This window comes from Beauveria bassiana, assembly GCF_000280675.1.
Source record: "Beauveria bassiana ARSEF 2860 unplaced genomic scaffold BBA_S00022, whole genome shotgun sequence".
Classification (NCBI taxonomy): Eukaryota; Fungi; Ascomycota; class Sordariomycetes; order Hypocreales; family Cordycipitaceae; genus Beauveria; species Beauveria bassiana.
The window spans coordinates 324861-341866 of NW_007930857.1; the positions used below are offsets into that span (position 1 = coordinate 324861).

At 51.1% G+C, this 17006-nt stretch overlaps 2 protein-coding genes across 2 annotated transcripts; both read left to right on the plus strand.

The window, feature by feature from the left end:
• Positions 1-1637: 1637 nt before the first annotated feature.
• Positions 1638-2072, plus strand: BBA_07048 (uncharacterized protein; the record flags this gene model as incomplete). The annotated part of the gene is made up of 1 exon (XM_008602145.1): positions 1638-2072. One exon carries the CDS (start codon positions 1638-1640, stop codon positions 2070-2072), a length of 435 nt encoding a protein of 144 aa, XP_008600367.1.
• Positions 2073-15446: 13374 nt separating this feature from the next.
• On the plus strand, positions 15447-16854 carry BBA_07049 (itaconyl-CoA hydratase; the record flags this gene model as incomplete). The annotated part of the gene is made up of 2 exons (XM_008602146.1): positions 15447-16352; positions 16399-16854. The coding sequence occupies 2 exons, from the start codon at positions 15447-15449 to the stop codon at positions 16852-16854; spliced, it is 1362 nt and encodes a 453-aa protein (XP_008600368.1).
• Positions 16855-17006: the final 152 nt, after the last annotated feature.

Here is a 17006-nt window from a genome sequence, read left to right on the forward strand (position 1 = left end):
CGTCGAACTGCAGATTTCGAGAGAACCGACCTTGTGCAGTGATGAAATGCGGGAGCATTTTCGAGGCTGTTTCAAGACAAAACGGGGGTTCAGAGGCTGTCTGGAAAGGAAACAGGTGACCTGACGAGCGCGCGCGCGCTGCGTGAGCGACAAGCGCAGCGTTGAATGAGAGCGTGAGCATGGCGCGGCTGCAACGTTGTGCGTCTCAGACATGGGTCGTTTCAACAAAGGTTGGCGGTTGGGCGTGGGCGGGTACGCCGAGCGCAATGGCATGAAGAAACATGTCTTGAAAAGTGTTTATAGCGATTCGTGTGGTTGCGTTTGTCTTGGTGGCAAGTGTCCAACTACAACAGACGGCCGCCGAAACGGGTCTCCATCGAGACGGGACGAGAGGGGTCATGTTTGAGGTTTGAGGGGGAGCCAAAGTGGTGAAGGTGAGGGAATTCGAGAAACAAGAGCAAAGCAGGAGAGGTGGACAAGAATCATGCAGAATTGAGAGAGAAAGAGGACTTGTAACTTGACCGCATCATGCGTAGCGAAACGAGCATTTACATCGTGGGGGTGATGATGATGGGAAGTTTGTCTGACTTGCCAGACAAGTTTGCGTGGGTTCGAGGCGACAAGGTGACGAGAGCGACAAAGTGTACTTGTATGTCTCACATGTTGATTGGGCCAAGGGACAGGTATACTGTGCGACGGCTGACGCTGACACAGTACAGGCACTCGCTTCAGCTTTCTAGCGCCAAACTCTTGGTGAATCTGGGTTGTCTGGTCCATCAATGACACTAATTACCGAGCAAAAATCGGCGAAGCGTCGTTTGCACCGCGTGGCAACTCTAGTAAAATAAATTAGTTACACCGTCAAAAACCCACAACGGGGCTCTACAACGCCAAAAACAGACTTTTCCCGTTTTTTTCGTTTTTTTGTTTTTTCGGTGCCTGAACTAGCCTCGTCCTCAACCCGTTCTGCCTGCCGGGTCACTCCACAGAACAGCCCTCTTGAGCCAATCAGTGCCTTTTTCTGCCCACCACCTTTTGCGTTCCAGGCCCTCCCAGCCAAGTGCCAACTTATCAGCTTTCATCACGCCAGATGCAGCGGCCAACTGTGTTGCCTCAAATGCAGATGGAATCCATTTTTATCTCCCGTCTGACTGGATCATGATCCAAGTGTGTGTGGATTTTATCTTCTTTCGTGGCTGCTTGTTTCCTGTTGTTCCTGAGCCCGCCAACCATTCATTGTCTCTCAATTTTCATGCACAGTGCGCTGTCACCCGGGCTGATGACCCGGAGCTCGGGTGCCTGAACTGAACTGACTCTTATTGTGAAATCGCGCATCAGATGAGGAATTTTTTCTGCTCTCTTGGCTCTTGCTACTTGTCTCGTCTCTTGCATGTGCCCATCCATTCATTCATTCACTATTACCTTGAACCGATCCCCCCACCCTCATTACTCTTTAGATCTTTTCCTTTAACAACCCGCAGTCTCTCTCTCTCTTTCCGCGTCTTTTCGCAAAGACTACACGCTCTCTCTCTCTCTCTCGCTCTTCAGATCGGATCGCCAGCGCTAGCGCAAACCGGACCATCGACTCTGTACAAGACTCCAACGAACTACTACAGTCAACCGCCTCATCGTTCAAGATGCGCTTCGCTACGCCGCTCGCGCTCTTTGCTGCCCTTGCTGTTGCGCAAGACTCCACCGTCGTTGAAAAGGTCACCTCCACTACGAAGCAGATCGTCACCGTCACCCAGTGTCATTCCACCTACACCGACTGCCCGCTGAGCAGCACCAGCTCTGCCGTCGCCATTCCCTCGGAAGTCTCTTCTACCTCTGAAGTCGCCTCTGAAGTCGCCTCTTCCTATGAAGTCGTCACTCCTTCCATCGTCACTCCTTCTTCATCCGTCACTCCCGCCGGCAACGCCACCCCCGTCTTCCCTACCGGCGTCTTCCCTACCGGCGTCATCCCCTCCAGCACCACCACTAGCGCCACCGTCGTCCCTACCGCTGCTGCGGCTCGTCTTCAGTCTGGCGCCATGGCCGTTGCTGCGGCCGCTCTTGTTGCCCTGGCTCTTTAAATGCCGTGACAACTCAATTATACGCCGATATACCCCAACCTCTCTGCTGGAATTAGCTGGAGGCGCGGGTGTCACTCTTTCACGGCTACATTTTCACGGGGAAGCATGTTTGGAGACTATTCTTGTCGATACATTCGTTTATACCACGGCGAAACGGAATGCCTTTTCTTCTCATTTTCTACTGTTACTAGACAGTACATGGCAATCTCTGAGAGCTCTGCCCAAGCAGCGAGATGCCTTTGATTCTATTTTATGCCAATTTTGATACCACTTTCGTTCGAAAAAGAACCGGACCTGAATATAGAAAATCATTTTTTTTTTCATCAATCATTATTGCCTTTGCGAGACTTATATTGACATGCTGCATATGCTCACTCGTATTCACTGCAGTGGTTGCCCGACGTCTGCCACCTTCACCCACCCCTCCTAGCCGCACCGGCATCTGCACTGAATCCAGCCGCGCTTCCCCTCTCGGTTATCATTAAATACGACTTCAAATCTTGCCTGCCGGTGCAGCCGGAATATGCAATACTGCAATAATACAGATTGATATGGATCAAGTGGCATGCCACCTCATGCTTGGCAAGTGTGTCTGTCACACGGAAATACGCCATCTTTGATTTTTTTTATAATCACAACTTGATTTCATTTTTCAAAGTCACAAGTCAAACTGTTAAAAAGCGCTAAATCCTGATGTTCTCCCCCCCACCCTTTATTCTGGACATTGCACAAATTCATTACGTTTTCCATCTTTTCATCCAGGGGGTTTTCTGCTACATCCTTGCTTGGCTGAAATTCTAGCCTCAACGAGCTCGGTTGCAGGGCCCGGATCTTCCATCCATCAAATCATCGACACTGAGCCTTACCAGAAACAGACGAGAGACGACATGGAAAGAAATTCCATCCAGTCATGTAGAGTCACCAGTATCAGGGGGGAGGGGGGGGGGCCTACTTTCACAGAGCATTGATGGTCACGCGCCGCCAATGCGCTCACTCTCGTACGATATGCACGTCGTAGTAATGAGACATGTCTTTTTTAGCTCACGAATCTATTCTTCTACAAAGGCCCTCGGGGGACAAAACAGACCGCGCATCGAGCCCAGAAGGCTCACTTCGTCTAGCAGTAATCATCTTAAAATATAATCTAAGATGTAATTTTTAGACTACTATATCTATACTTTAGTAGCTAAGGAATTTACTAGTATTTATCTCATAATTTTAAAACCCTAGTCTAGTGAGGTGAGTGACGGTCCCTATGGCAGGTGTTGAGGCTCATCGGCGGTCTGTTTTGTCCCCCGGGTGAAAGGGCAGGCAAGGGGGGGGCGGTCGATGTGCCGATCTGTAATGCAGGGAAGACAGGGAAGACACGATACCTCGTCATCTGACATTTCGGCGCACACAAACGCTGCGGGGGGTTTGAACAGACTGAGACGGATTGCAATCTGCTGAGGGGGGGAAGCTAGCGATTTAGAAACATGTCATAGGTTTTTTTTCTTTAGTATTCTACCACGAGTTTTGCCTGCTGCGCAATCTACCTGAAACCTGGAGCGATGATGCCTGGGGCGCTCGCTTGTGAAGAACTTGCGTGTGACGCATAATTGTTGTATTTACCTTCTAATCGACGTGCAGAAATATGTGATGCGGGTCCGTTTTTGATGCATGGTCAATTTTGTTCTTGCCGTGCTTTTTACCAAGTTTGGCTCGGCCTACATGCGCTTCTTTCCCGATTCAACATGTCGAAATCTTAACTTGCAAGTTTTTTTTTTTTTGGAACAGTTTAGACTGCGGAGATGGGTTTTGCCGAAACTAGTTTGGATCAAGGTGCCCCAAAGCGAAGGGGTCGTGTGTTATATACCTGGTGACCATTTAGAGTCAAAAGATTACAAACTGCATCCAACATGTCCCCCCCCTCCCCTTATCAAAGCACTTCCAATCGTCTCGCCGGAGCCCCAAGCCTAAAAAAATACGTGTACACGAACATTGGCAAGATGACAATTGCTACTGGCAGCTGCTCTAATTAGCTAGGCGACGTCACATCAACACACCATCACAGCCTATTTCGTATGTACTCTAGTTGGCGTTGAAGACATTGCGTCACGCGACAATCCGTAGTAAGTTGGAAGCGGGCCTATCTAGTAACGATACGTACACTGACTCAATTCTACTCTTGCTATTTAGCCCATTTTCTTGTCCTGTGGGGGAAGGGTGTCACCGACCGTCCGGGGAGGGTTCTGTTCCGGGGCCGGGGCCCCTTCATGTTAAGCGATTCGTCCCGTCTTTTTCGGGGTGGGCCTGCCCAGTCGGCCGTGTCCGCTTGATGGCGATGTTTAAGAACCCCGGCGGACGCGCGTTTCACCACCCTACGCGACAACACGAGCGGCCTTTCCGAGCCTCTTCTTTTTCTTTCCTTTTGTTTCTCTTTCCTTTTTTTTTGTCTCTGCGGTTTTCCTGTTCAAGTATCCTGCAGTGTAACGATTTCCCTTTCAGTCATGAGCAAAACCGGCTTATTGCCTTTTGCTAACCTCTCTTCGGCAACCACTACATACAAGTTTGACAACAGAATGCCCAACTAATAGCTGGTCAACACCGGAAAGGCCAGTTGCCGAGGCCGTGTAAGTAGTTAGTTTGATGAAGAAGAGCTGCTTTTTTTTTTTTTTTTTGTCTTTTAGCACCCCTCGTCCCGATCAAGCTTGCCAAGTCTGTCAAAGCTTGCATGGAGGATCGTCCACTTTTTTTCTTTCTTTCCCATGTTTGTCATCTGAACTTGGAAAAGCTTTGTCTGGAACAAACGCGCCAAGAGTGATATGAGGTTGGTTTCATCAGAATGGCTAATTCGACGCGGATGTGAATCTAGAAGACGGAGCTTTTGTCCGCGTATACCAAGAAAAAGAATGAGAGACAACTGGGGGCTCTGTGGAATGAATAAACCTTTGAAATGCATACGCTCGGCTTCATTTCCTTGTTTTTGAATATTGTACATGTCATGTTTGTGGCGACAACTGTCACGTAAATAAACTTTTGATGGTCCCGTTCTACCCGCTCACCGTCTTCAGAAATCTTGGAAAAACGCAAACCACCAATCTAGATCATCAGAAAGTACACTTATAAATCCCTTGAAAGCAAAGTCCCCCTTGTTCCGATCTACCCCTGCAACTGCCACGTTTTCCGTCATCTGTCGCGCTGAACCAAGTCGACGATCCCCTCCCCATCCGTCCCATCGTATCCTCTTTTTGCCCTCCCCATCTGAACTCATCAAACACTCTTTCCACTCATCAGCTCATTGATGTCTTGCGGAGGAGTAAAACCCCCACTGCCCCTTGCAACCCTTTTTTTTTATTTTTTTTCTTCACCATGGCCGCCTGTCAGCTGGACAAGGTTCCTCGGCCCCATCCATCGGATTCTCTCTTTTTTTTTTCTTTTTTTTTCTTTCTTCATCCCGTCTCTTCTATCCTTCTACACAAGAGTCGCGCCATCGGCGCCTGCAAGAAAGAACCTTTAAAAAAAGCAGAAAACATAGTGTTGGCGTAGCTTTGAAACTTATCCTTGTGTGCCCCTTGTCACGAGGCCGGCCAGGTCTCCATCTTGATGCCGAGGTCGTACATTTGTTTGCAGTAGAGATTCTCGGCTGGTTTATGAGGATTTGCCAATTTTGCCTAGAAATCTGTCTGCTTAACAAAAGTAGCTGCAACCGACTAAACGGAGCCGGTTTCCGGAACAAGATAATGATTTTCTTTTTCGGGGCTACCAGAAAATTGTGGGAGAGCTTGGCGCTCTTTTTTCATTTAACGTTATCGCCCGACGGTAATACGGCTATTGGATCGGTCGCCTGTTAACCGGCCCAAACATGTTGTGGAAATTGTCCGGATATAATACCCGTCTCGTTAGACTTGTGTTGCTTCATATCAGTAGCCGAGGTCGTCTGAAGCAATACCCATGGCTTCACATCTTTACCTTGTGCTTCTCGCAAAGTGCCTCTACCTGCATTGTATCAGATAGCGATAAAATCAAACCGTGAGCGTTAACTACTAGCATCCGCTAGTAAAGGGCTGGCCCGGCGCTAAAAGGAAAAAAAAAAAAAGGCCGCAGCCTGTATGTATACCTTGTTTCTTGCGAACCCCATGTCTTGCCTTGATCGAGCTCTGCAACATATAATGAAGAAACCTGGACAATGAGCCAAAGTAAAACCATCACCGAGCTTCTTCGGCCAGAGACGAAAAGCATACTCAATCTCTATGCAGTATACGCGAATCAGCAGCCCTTGTCAGACCGGCAGCGACCATTTACCCTCCTTGCAAGTCAACAGTAGTAGATAATCAGCCGACCCTCCATCGCGACGCTAGAAACACATGCCCGGATTCTGGGAGCAAAGCAGTTGCTCCTCGTATGATATCTGCAGCTCTCATTACTCGTGTGACTGGCACAATCGGTTTAGCACCACTCAGCTGCGCGTCCTCGCCAATTACCGTTCTGCGTCAATCATTATTGTCTCAGTTGATTACCTTCTTAGTCTATCCCTTTGTCTCTTATCCACAGATTTGCCCTTTTCTAGTCTTTTCTGCTTTTGGCTCTGATTTTTTGCTCGCGCTTTACTGTGATACGCCATTGACGTCATGGCCATGTGTTTTTTTGGCCTATGATGATGCTGGCATAGCTTGATGGCACAACTAGCATATTGGCGCATAAGAAAAAAACAGTATGCAGCCGACCGGGAACCGTTGAGGCAAAGCGGATAGCTAATATCTGCTTTGAAAATCCTCAGAAACTCAATAGGGCAAAGGAACCGAGCTTCATACAGAATCAGAGCATGTATTCGCAATCCTCCGCCATCTAGATCGACCATGGTCGATGAAGTCTATCTGAATCGCCCGCTCGTCACTGCCGGAGAGCCGAGCGACGTTCCTGCTTTGTCCCGCTGGTGGGTTATCATTGCCCGTTTGATAGGCTACGAGATTCGAAACGGCGGTGACCGTTGTTATCATTGTGGTTATTACGAAGCAAATATTAATTTCCGAGTCCACCGCCCAAAATTGTCGGTCACATTTCCCCGTCTGAAACCACCCGCACCCTGGTCCTCCTTCCATATGGCGGTCACGTCCATGCATCCCTTCTGTATGGATATCCGAACCTAGCCAGCCAGGGACGTGCTATGACCGGTCGCGGGCGTAGTCCGCGTGATCAAGCACCAAGTGATTCTCGAGTCATGCGTGGAGAAGTCAAAGCATTCCAAAGATGGACAATCGTATTTCGCTTGCTGAGTTCGAATAGAGATACTAGAGAACCTGATCGAAGAGTAAATCCAATCTCCAAAAAACACCAAATGTAGCAATCGGCTTTGCGTCTTCTCCAAGCTCTAGTATGTTTTATAACCAACCTCTCCAGGAATCTATCGTCTCTGTTCATTTCTGCACCCTGTTTATGATACTCAGCTATGACGGGAAAGCCGCACATAGATAGACGAGTATTGATATTATTGTCAGTCATCATTGCTTCGCAGAAGCAGATGAAAGAATGTCCCGAGGCCATGAAGAAATAATAGAGGTATATGTATAGGATAACCGTTTGTCCCGCTCACGATGTTGTTGATACACATCCTGTATCACACTGTTTCGATATCGGTGCAACGTTGGCAAACTCAGGCGCTGTTACCACCGACTGCCTGCTTGTGATGAAGCACTCCTATTGCTATCGAGCGAACAGTCGTCTTCTTTGTCGCCTGATAGCATGCCTTCTCGGAGCCATATGAAATAGCAATCAGACTGTATCGCATGTTTTGGCCAAACAGTAAATGGCCTCGCCCACATCGTTGTCAAGTTGCATACTAATGATTGCTGGCTCTAAATCTTCTCTCTGCGGCGCGTGTGACGTAGCATGTTGCATAGTCGTCCTGCAACGCTCGGCTGACGTGACAGCTATTACTGCGCGGCATTGACTCCAAGCACGACTCAAGTCTTATGCGCAGGGCTGTCCCCTGGATCGAGCAACGGCGCACGCGGTGCAGAGGGTCCCATTGGAGTCTGCTAGAAAAGGACAATTGTGAGTGGTTGCGTGGGCACATCTTTTGTTGGACAGCATTAAAATGCTTGGAAAAGCACTCTGGCCCTCGGTGTAGTGAGAAGGGCTCACTGGGGTGACGGATCCGCAAGTCACCTCAACAGCGTAGAGAGGAGCCAGGGGCATAGTGTGCTGTGCTGAGGCTCTCATGATGAATTTGTTCGATGTAGATTGATAGATGAAAGCAGGGGTGGTGATTAAAGTAATAGAAGAGTTATGATTCATGTAAGTGGATAGTAGGAAGATGTGTTGAGAGAAGGATGGGGAACAGAGGGGGAAGCAAGGTTATATAGCAAGAGGTAATATGAATGAAATGTAACGTGTGCCGGAGGGTGATTTGAGTGTACTCGAACTTCAGTGGATGGACGGACGCCAGGTAGTGTGCTACACACCACGAACGAGTGGAGATAACTGCCTCTGACAACAGAGAGACAAGGGTCAAGGCGGAATGTAGACGACGGCAATAACACGTCGCCTTACAGCAGCGGCGACGTCGAGAAGCCTCTGAGCACGAGGATCTCGAGGCGAATCGGACTGCCGGAGTAAGTAGCCGAGATGTATTTGGTCAACAGTTGGCTCAGGGATTCAGCTAGCGAGACAATATTGATGCCTTGCCAGTCCGTCAAGCAACAGACTCGATGTCTCAATGAACAGCATGGAGAAGTATGAACAGTGACAAGCTTTGTGTCTGGGTCGGTATAGCTGAAAGTTGGTCAAGAATTGGGAATTTCACCCGAGCGTGACCAGAAGAACGGAAAGACAGGTAGGCGGCAAGCAGATGATCGATATAGATAGTAGTCAAGGAGGGATGGAGGACCAAGTCGTCTCCAGTCGGGGCTACCGTCGACGGACTACTTGTGCAAGCAAGAGGGGTGTTGACCGGGGGTTCGACTGAATGAATTGGCCCAAGTGTTGCAGGACAGAAGAGAGACAAGGAGCTGGGTATATGGAGATCAGCGGGAGAGTCGTTGTACCAGAAAATAGCGTGGAGGTACGAATTTGTGAGTTGTCTCAAGAAAAGACGTCTGCGCAAACTTGGGTTGGAACCTTGCGCTGCAGCGGATTGGTGGCCAAGGACCACTTTTGTCGTCGCTTCAGACTGGGGAGGTTGCAAGGTTAGCACTCGTGGAGTACACCAACGAGATGAAATTTACATGATACGAGAGAGTCATGCAGGAGGCGGTACCGGATTTGTCCAACGACGGATAATAGATCTATGATTGAAAGGATAATTAGGTGCCATTCTGGGGCGTCCATGCGTGGGCTGGCCCCTCCTCGATACTGACTGACCTCGAATATGTGACCGACTTATCATTGGTGGTGCAAGAACAAGCCAGAAGCGTGGGGTCTTGCGGGGCACTGCAATAACGACTTCGGGGCAAGTTTCTTTTAGACGGCGTGCTCCGTGTTGAGAATAGAGCTCGGGAATGGCAGTGAAGGCCGCATTGTTTCACGGTCCGAGGGGGTGGTGCTCTGGTTGGTAGCAAGACATCGGTGACACAGAGAAAAAGGGCCGGAGCTTTGGCAGCGCTTTGTAGCCAGCTTGGTGCTGGTAAGTGATCTCTGCTCGTGTTGCTATCTCGCAGGCTTAGGAGACAAGACGGTAACTAAAGAGGTGGTGGGCAAGCTAGTTTCTAAATCAACAGGCGTAGCACCAATGGAGAGAGCAGAGCCACTTTGTCTTCACTTACTGGTAAGAAGGCAACAAGGGTCCGGGACCCAAGGAACAAGGATCCAAAAGAGCTAGTTAATTATCAGAAGAGTGTCGCCGAGGTGTGAGACGGGGGCGTTGAGGTGGGCTTGCCTGGTGGACTGCGGCCCTCTCTTGGTGTTGGATGTGTGGAAGGGAGGCGTGAGCTTGGCAGTAGCTTGGCAGGCTAGTTGCGAGTGCCTGAAGAGTGTCTGCAGAGATGGGGTGTGTGTGCAGAGCACGCGGCCGAGTCGAGTTGTCAATCCATCTGTAAATGCCCCGCCTTCTAGAAGCAAGTGTGGTCAAGACCCCGACCCAGCTGAAAAATGAAGAAGAATGACGCCTGCTCGATCTCGGCAACACGGTAACACGACAATGCGATTGCCTAGCGCATCCGCGAGTTGTTCGGTGATATCGTGACAAGAGGCGTGCAACATGGTTGATTCAAGTGAGAACTCTTGCAAGGTTGATGTGAGACCGCAGCGGACTATTGTTGTCGCCCTACTTTATTTAGCCCTGCTGTGTCTCGTCAGTCTCGAGGCCGGCGACAAATCCTGTACGACACTAACAAGTCTGACCTGTAGAGCATGTTAAATGGCGCCGGGGCAACTTTTTGTGCTCCTTAGTGTTAGACATGGTTCTCCGCCACACATACAGCCTTGACCAGCAGACAAAGACTTGACTGCATGACAACGAAAGCCTACTAATACGTGTACGAGGCACCCATGCAAATGCAGGCAAACTGCCCTCGCTTGTGCGTAATAGGCGGCTGGTACCTGGCGCTTGCAGGGGACCGTGGTAGCTCAGCGAGACGGGACGGAGACTGCACCGAGATCTGGAGAGAAGCGGGATCGGATTGCCGATGGTTGTCAGGACTGAAACAGGCATGGCAGTGCACGCGGTGCACAGCGGTGCTATGATGAACCAGCCACGCTGGGATCCTTGGGACGATCTAAAGATGGTGCTTGTTGGGAGGAGAAGCTTACGGGCGTAACGGCCAGCCGTTGGAAAAGGCGTTCATGCAGCCCAACGCCGGCTGATACGGTGCCACCTCGACTTGGCACGAGGTAATATTGAGTCAGAGCTGACTTCTCTGACCACCGAATAATCATTCAAGTGGTGAGCTGCACGTCTGAAGTGAACTTGCAGTCGGTTGGTTCCATGCTGTGGAGAAAAAGGTTTTGTTTGCCAGGTAAACTGGCGTCAAGTGGCACATGTAAAGCAGCCACCTGCAAACCTGCAAACGGGGCATTGCTGGTACGGCGACGTTTAGCGGGGGTTCCCGTGGGCTCCAACGACCTGCAGCATACCATTGCCAGGGAAGGAAACTGTAGCGAATGAACCCCTGTATTCCTGTCTGCCGGTGAAATTGTCTTTATGCTGCTTAATTTTGGCCGCCTCAATACCTTAATATTACTAATTTTCTTCGACGTACGAAAAGGTACCTAGGTACTGGTAAGTATGTACCCCCTATACCTACCTACCAAGCTTGGTACCCTACACGACGCCATCGTCATGCACCTTGCCGTACTGATAGCAAACGCATCTACATCCATGCAATGACAGACCTTGCTCCCAGTCGCCGACTGATATCTGCTCATAGCATTTGCCACACGTGCGCATCCGCATTCATTGTCGTGATTGCCTTCTGGTCTTGGCATGCCTGATGTCGCGGTGTGTCAAGACCACAAACGGACTCCCGGCCCGTGCCGCGCCAGAAAGATGGCATCCACCACCCTCTCACCAGGCAAGCAAGCATATATATTCCGAGCGGAGCCGATTTTGCCGCCTGTACGACAGTGATACAACAACAACAACAACGGCCAGTCTGGCAAGTACGGATAGACAGGTCACCAGGAAAACGGTACGAAGAGGTAATAAAGATCATTCCACCTCGGAGCAGAGCAGCTGTCAGATTGCGCTGCCCATAGGCCCTTGCTTGTGGCGTTCGACATTCGAGGCACGATGAGTAAAGCAAACGTGATAAATGACTACCTCGAGTTCCTTTCCTATATTCTATTAGCTAATAAGTCGTTTCCTGTGTTAGGATTTGCCGTGGGCTGGTCTCGCCGACAACTCTGTAACAGCTGGTTACGACATTGCGTCACCAATCCCGAATGGAGGCCTTGCCTGTATAACCAACTGGTCAGCCACTCGTTCAGCACAGTCAGGTCGGCTTGCGTAACGCCAGTTTCGCCAAGCACGGAGCTCTCAGCCTGCCTCTTGCGCCGACAGGAGCGTTGTCATTGTTATCAGCCCGTATGTCAGGGGCGCCAGGTTGTATTTGCCACGTCTTATTGCATGGCTGGCCCAGAAACGCGCAATAAAGCTTGACAGTCAACCGGCTGCAGCTGCAAGGCTGCAGCAAGGCAACACCGATTCAGCCAGCCCCTATAACTAGCAGCTCGCCTGGGTTAGTCTCACCCCACCCACTGGAAGTCCTTTCTTGGCGTAAGATCGCGCACTCTGCTGACGCTAGGCTGGAATGAGGCCTGTCTGCTGAAAGTCCTCCACTTGAAGCTGACACGCTGGCTATGATGCGGGAAACACGCATAAGTTGGTCAAGATGACGGCCTGTAGGCGGCCCTACTGCTGATATAGCATCGTTGTGATCACCTCGTGAGCCATCCGTTGCAATCGTACGCGGCTTCAAGAAACGACTCCCAGCTCGAATTTCCCAGCTTGAATTTCTGCAGAATCGACAAGGTTGCGCAACGCGGGAAAATGGGGCGTGTTGATCGTCGTCTCATGCGCCTGACCTCGGCGTTGATGTCACCGACTGGTCACCTCACGTGTGAGACTCGAGCTGCGCTGCGTACCAGGCTGCCTGCGTCTTCACCTGCGGATGCTGATCGTGATGCTATTAGTAGCCACACCAGACTCAGCCCTAGGATAGTTTGTGTGTCGTTCTTGGGCTCCGGCAGCGCCAGCGCACTGGCTGTGACGAAACATTTCGAAAATTGTGCCCAGAAAGAGCACGAACAAGATAAACCGCCGATAGGCTGATTCGAGTCGAGATGTACGCTCTTCGGCAGATGACCGCCGCAGCTGCACAGCCTGCGCCCTTAAACAACGGCAGACGGCAGCTGGGTCTTGAGGATATGTTTGACCCGCATCACAGGGTGCCGTGATCCATTCCGCGGTTCGCGCAATGATGGCTCTATGATATAACTATTTTACAAGTCCTGGGTAGATCTTGTCGTCTGTATATTTGTCTCAAGGCGCAAACCTCCCACCGGGATATTCAAAGGCGGCTCTGCAGGAACGAGAGTTGTTCATCAAGCACTCGAATGATGCAGCCGATTATCATCAGCTGTACGTTTTGGTACCACAGAGCACCGGTGTACCGCCAGCCATTGTGAGCGAGGCAATTTTTCGTCTCACCTGCCTTCGGGGCCCGACAGAGCGTTGACACTAGGTTAGCCGTTAATAAAGTGGGAGGTGCCAAGGGCGACACGGCGAGATTGCTTGGTGTTTGGCGTCCTGTTGTTCCTCGGCCCGGCCAGTTTACATGGCCCTCCTACAGAATATACAGCGCACAGCACACAGCCGGCAAGCCTGGAGAAGTCTCGGGTGGTAGCTACCACCTGCTTTACCCAATCCCCGGTTGCCTGGGTATGGCCCAAGATGCCGGTATGTGCGGGGAGGGGAGCTGGAAACCCGCCGACGGTCACCCATCTGTGTATCCATTACTTCTGGGCCTGTTCAGCCTAACTAATTATAAGACATCAAGTATGACGAGCTGGTTGTACTGGCATTCCTGGCTCGCTGTGCCTACTTCGCATTGTCGTACTCTTCGGCCTCCCCGAGCTCCCGCGTCCAACGCCTTTCAGCAATTCCTGGGTTACGCACCGTGACAAGCGCGCGCACACGCACACCAGCCCGTGCATATCGTTTCCCGATCATGATTTTCACTGCTCCCTTTCTTCGGAGATGTTCTGGGTATGATTTACTGTTTATCTTTGGACTACTAGTCCGGTTCGCATTTTCGTATACTTTGCTGTACGTCGGCATTCGGGAGCAGACTCAGAAGCTCTCCTTTCCTGGTGGCAATGTAACGGAGAATACTAATACGGCGCCTGCCAGTGTTTTTTCATGAGCAACTAATCCGGATGGCGATAGCGTACTGATCTGCTCAGTCTTGAGGCCCACCCTGGCTCACGGATGGCAAACGCGCCCACATCCCGGCATCGTAACAGACAATGTGCTTTTGTTCCGCCCAAACTTCTTCCAAGCCGAATCTGCAGCTGTACTATCGATTGTCCAGACTGTTCAAAGGTATATTGACCTCGCGTTACGCTGCGTCTGTAGCTCGGCAGCGTCTAACACGGGTTCATCATCGTTGCGCGCAGTGCATTAATGTCAAACAAGGCGAGGATGATTCCATTTTCCGAACCAGAACGCCTGCCTCAGTAGCCACTCCAGCTCGGCGATATCATATTTGATTTATGAAACCAAGCTCATGGGCTTTTTGGCCAGCAAACTTATCTATACTTGCTTCTTAAAATTTCTGGCAACTCTTTCTGGTAATGAAGCCTCACACCACACCATGTCCCTTAGAACAAAAGGCTTTGACGCTACGCTCGACGCTATCTCATCATGTTGTTGAAAAATTCGTCTGATAGTTAGCATAACCATTTCTGACTGAGTCACACAGTCAGTCGACAGTAGACACCTGCCGGTGTCATCGGGGGCCGGCAGCGCCCGCCTTACATCTTTTGCGTCCATCAGAGCGTCAGTCTGCGCCTTGATCCACTCCAAAGCTAGATAGTTACTCTATATTAATACTGAATTACTCTGACCTGGTCAATTGTCTGTATAGAGTATGTGCTATATACAAGTTGAGGGGAAAAAATGTTACCTAAGGGAAAGCCTTCCGCTCCTGTGTAATTTCACTCCGTTCCGGTCGCTATTCCTAGTAGGAAGTAGTGTAACGCGTTAGAACGCTAAAGGATATAGTGCAAGGGTTATACGGCATATTCTTCCATCTAATCAAGGTGACTTTATAGGCTTTAGTTTAGCCAGGGGCGTTGGCTTACTTTCGTTGGTAGCGTTCTTAGATGTTAATCGGGACTAGGGTTTTCTCCACGCCTTCAGTGCACCAACAGAGTTCGAAGCATCGCCGGCCGCACCAAATGTTCTCGAATGCTCGACAGTCCGAGATTGCGATTCATAAAAAAAAATGAGAAAAATGAGCGATATCACCAGCAAATTGCGTAATTGTTTCATGCGCCGGTTGACTCAGTCGTGCGGTGGCTTGGCATTTATTTGCTCTTTGGGGGCCGCCAGTGACGGTGGAGCTCTGACGCTCTTGACGACAAAATTAAGGCCAATCTACACAAACCGAGTTCAACCAGACAACGCGTCTCGCGTCCCATCACCTTTATTACTCAACAGAGTCAACACCGACACACCGAGCCCCCCGCCAGGGCCACCTCTATCTGATAGATCCCCGAGGTTCTGAGGCTGAGACAAGGTTCGTTCTTGCGTCGCCCCAGCGGCCTTGGGTTACCCACCCCTTCAAAAACGTCTAGAAGAACCGACAAATTTCCACTAGAAAGGCAGGCGTACAGGAGTACACGCTCGCTGTTTCGTTCTGGCTCCCCCCCAGAGGGTAGATTCGAGTGCAGAGTATGAGCGCCACGCTCCCAAACTTGAGACCAAGCGGTCAGCGTCTCGGCCGCTGCCGACTCCTTGTTCGCCGACCTAGCCCGACGTCACGGCATGGCACGCAGCAGCAGCAGCGGCAGCCGGTCATGCAGCCGCCGTCATGGACTAAGCGGCTTCTCTCGTCTTCAAAACCCTTGAATGCGAAGCGAGTCAAGCCTGACGTCGAGAGGCTGCGCCGTCAGCCCGCCAAGACGATTCCAGACTATCTGACGCCCATGCCCTCGCACCTCCTGACGACGCTGCTCTCCGATTTGTTACCTTATGGCGGTGATGGTGGTGGTGCAGACGACACGTTACAAGGTGCCGCCGCCGACCCGGCCTTGTTTCGGGGACCTCTTTCTTCTCCTCCTCCTCCTTCTACCCCTGGGGAAGAATCGTCGTCGCCAACGGTCCAATCGCCGCCGCGGCCGCTGCCCCAGGGCCACCACCTGGTCTACTTTCCCATCCAGACCGCCCCCTCACAGCTCGCGCCCGACGGCGCGGATATGGACCACTCGCCGGGCGCGCATTACTCGCGTCGCCTGTGGGCGGGCGGCGAGGTAACGTTTCGTAATAATGATACAGACGAGGAGATGTCGTCGCGCCCAGGCCATGGCGGCCTCGTTCTCAACAGCCAGCCGTGGACGTGTACGGAAACGATTGGCGACGTGAGGGTCAAGGATCCGGGCCATGCGTCGTCGTCGTCGTCGACGACGACGACCACGCGAGGAGGTGAAAAGGTCTTTGTCGACGTATGGCGTAGGTATGCGCTGGGCCATCCCGCCAACCAGGAGACGAATCTGCCCTGGTCGATAGAGGAGCGCCGGACGCTCGTCTTTATGAATCCAGGCGACGACGCTGAAGCCCAGGCCAGCATGACTCCAAAACTTGTGAAATGTGGGTTTTTATTCTAGATATCTCAACAAGAACGTGTAGACCCCTCGCCGAGAAGAAGACCAAAAAGTTCAGGCTGACCAGCAATCTCCCGACTACCTAGACCCTCACGAAGCAGCACATGGCGTCCGAATCCTGCCTTCTCCGCGCCACCTATTTCACTTTTCTGCGCTGACGTTCAACGCCCATGCCATCCATCTAGACCCAGAGTATGCACGTTCCGTCGACGGCCACCGGGCGCCTCTTGTTCATGGGCCGCTCACGCTGGCGCTCATGCTGCGCGTGCTGACGGGCTTCTCTGGCCAGCTGGTCTCGCGCTTCGTCTATCGTAATCATGCACCGCTCTACGTCAATGAGCCATTGACGGTCAAGGTAAGGCCTGTACTGTCACGGACTGACCCTCCCAGCGACGGCCAAGTAAAGTGGGATGCGTGGGTGGAAGGCCCAGATGGAGGCCTGGCTGCAAAGGGAACAGCAACCATGGCTATTTTGAGTTGAGCTGCAAGAGAGACATAGATGCTGCATGCAATCAAGTTGTATCCAACAAGTATGGTCCAATGCTTGATTTATGGAATGAACATAACGTTGATACATCTGATTACCGCCTTTGAGAACTCTATGTACATTCCCGCGCCCATCCCAAGGCTCGT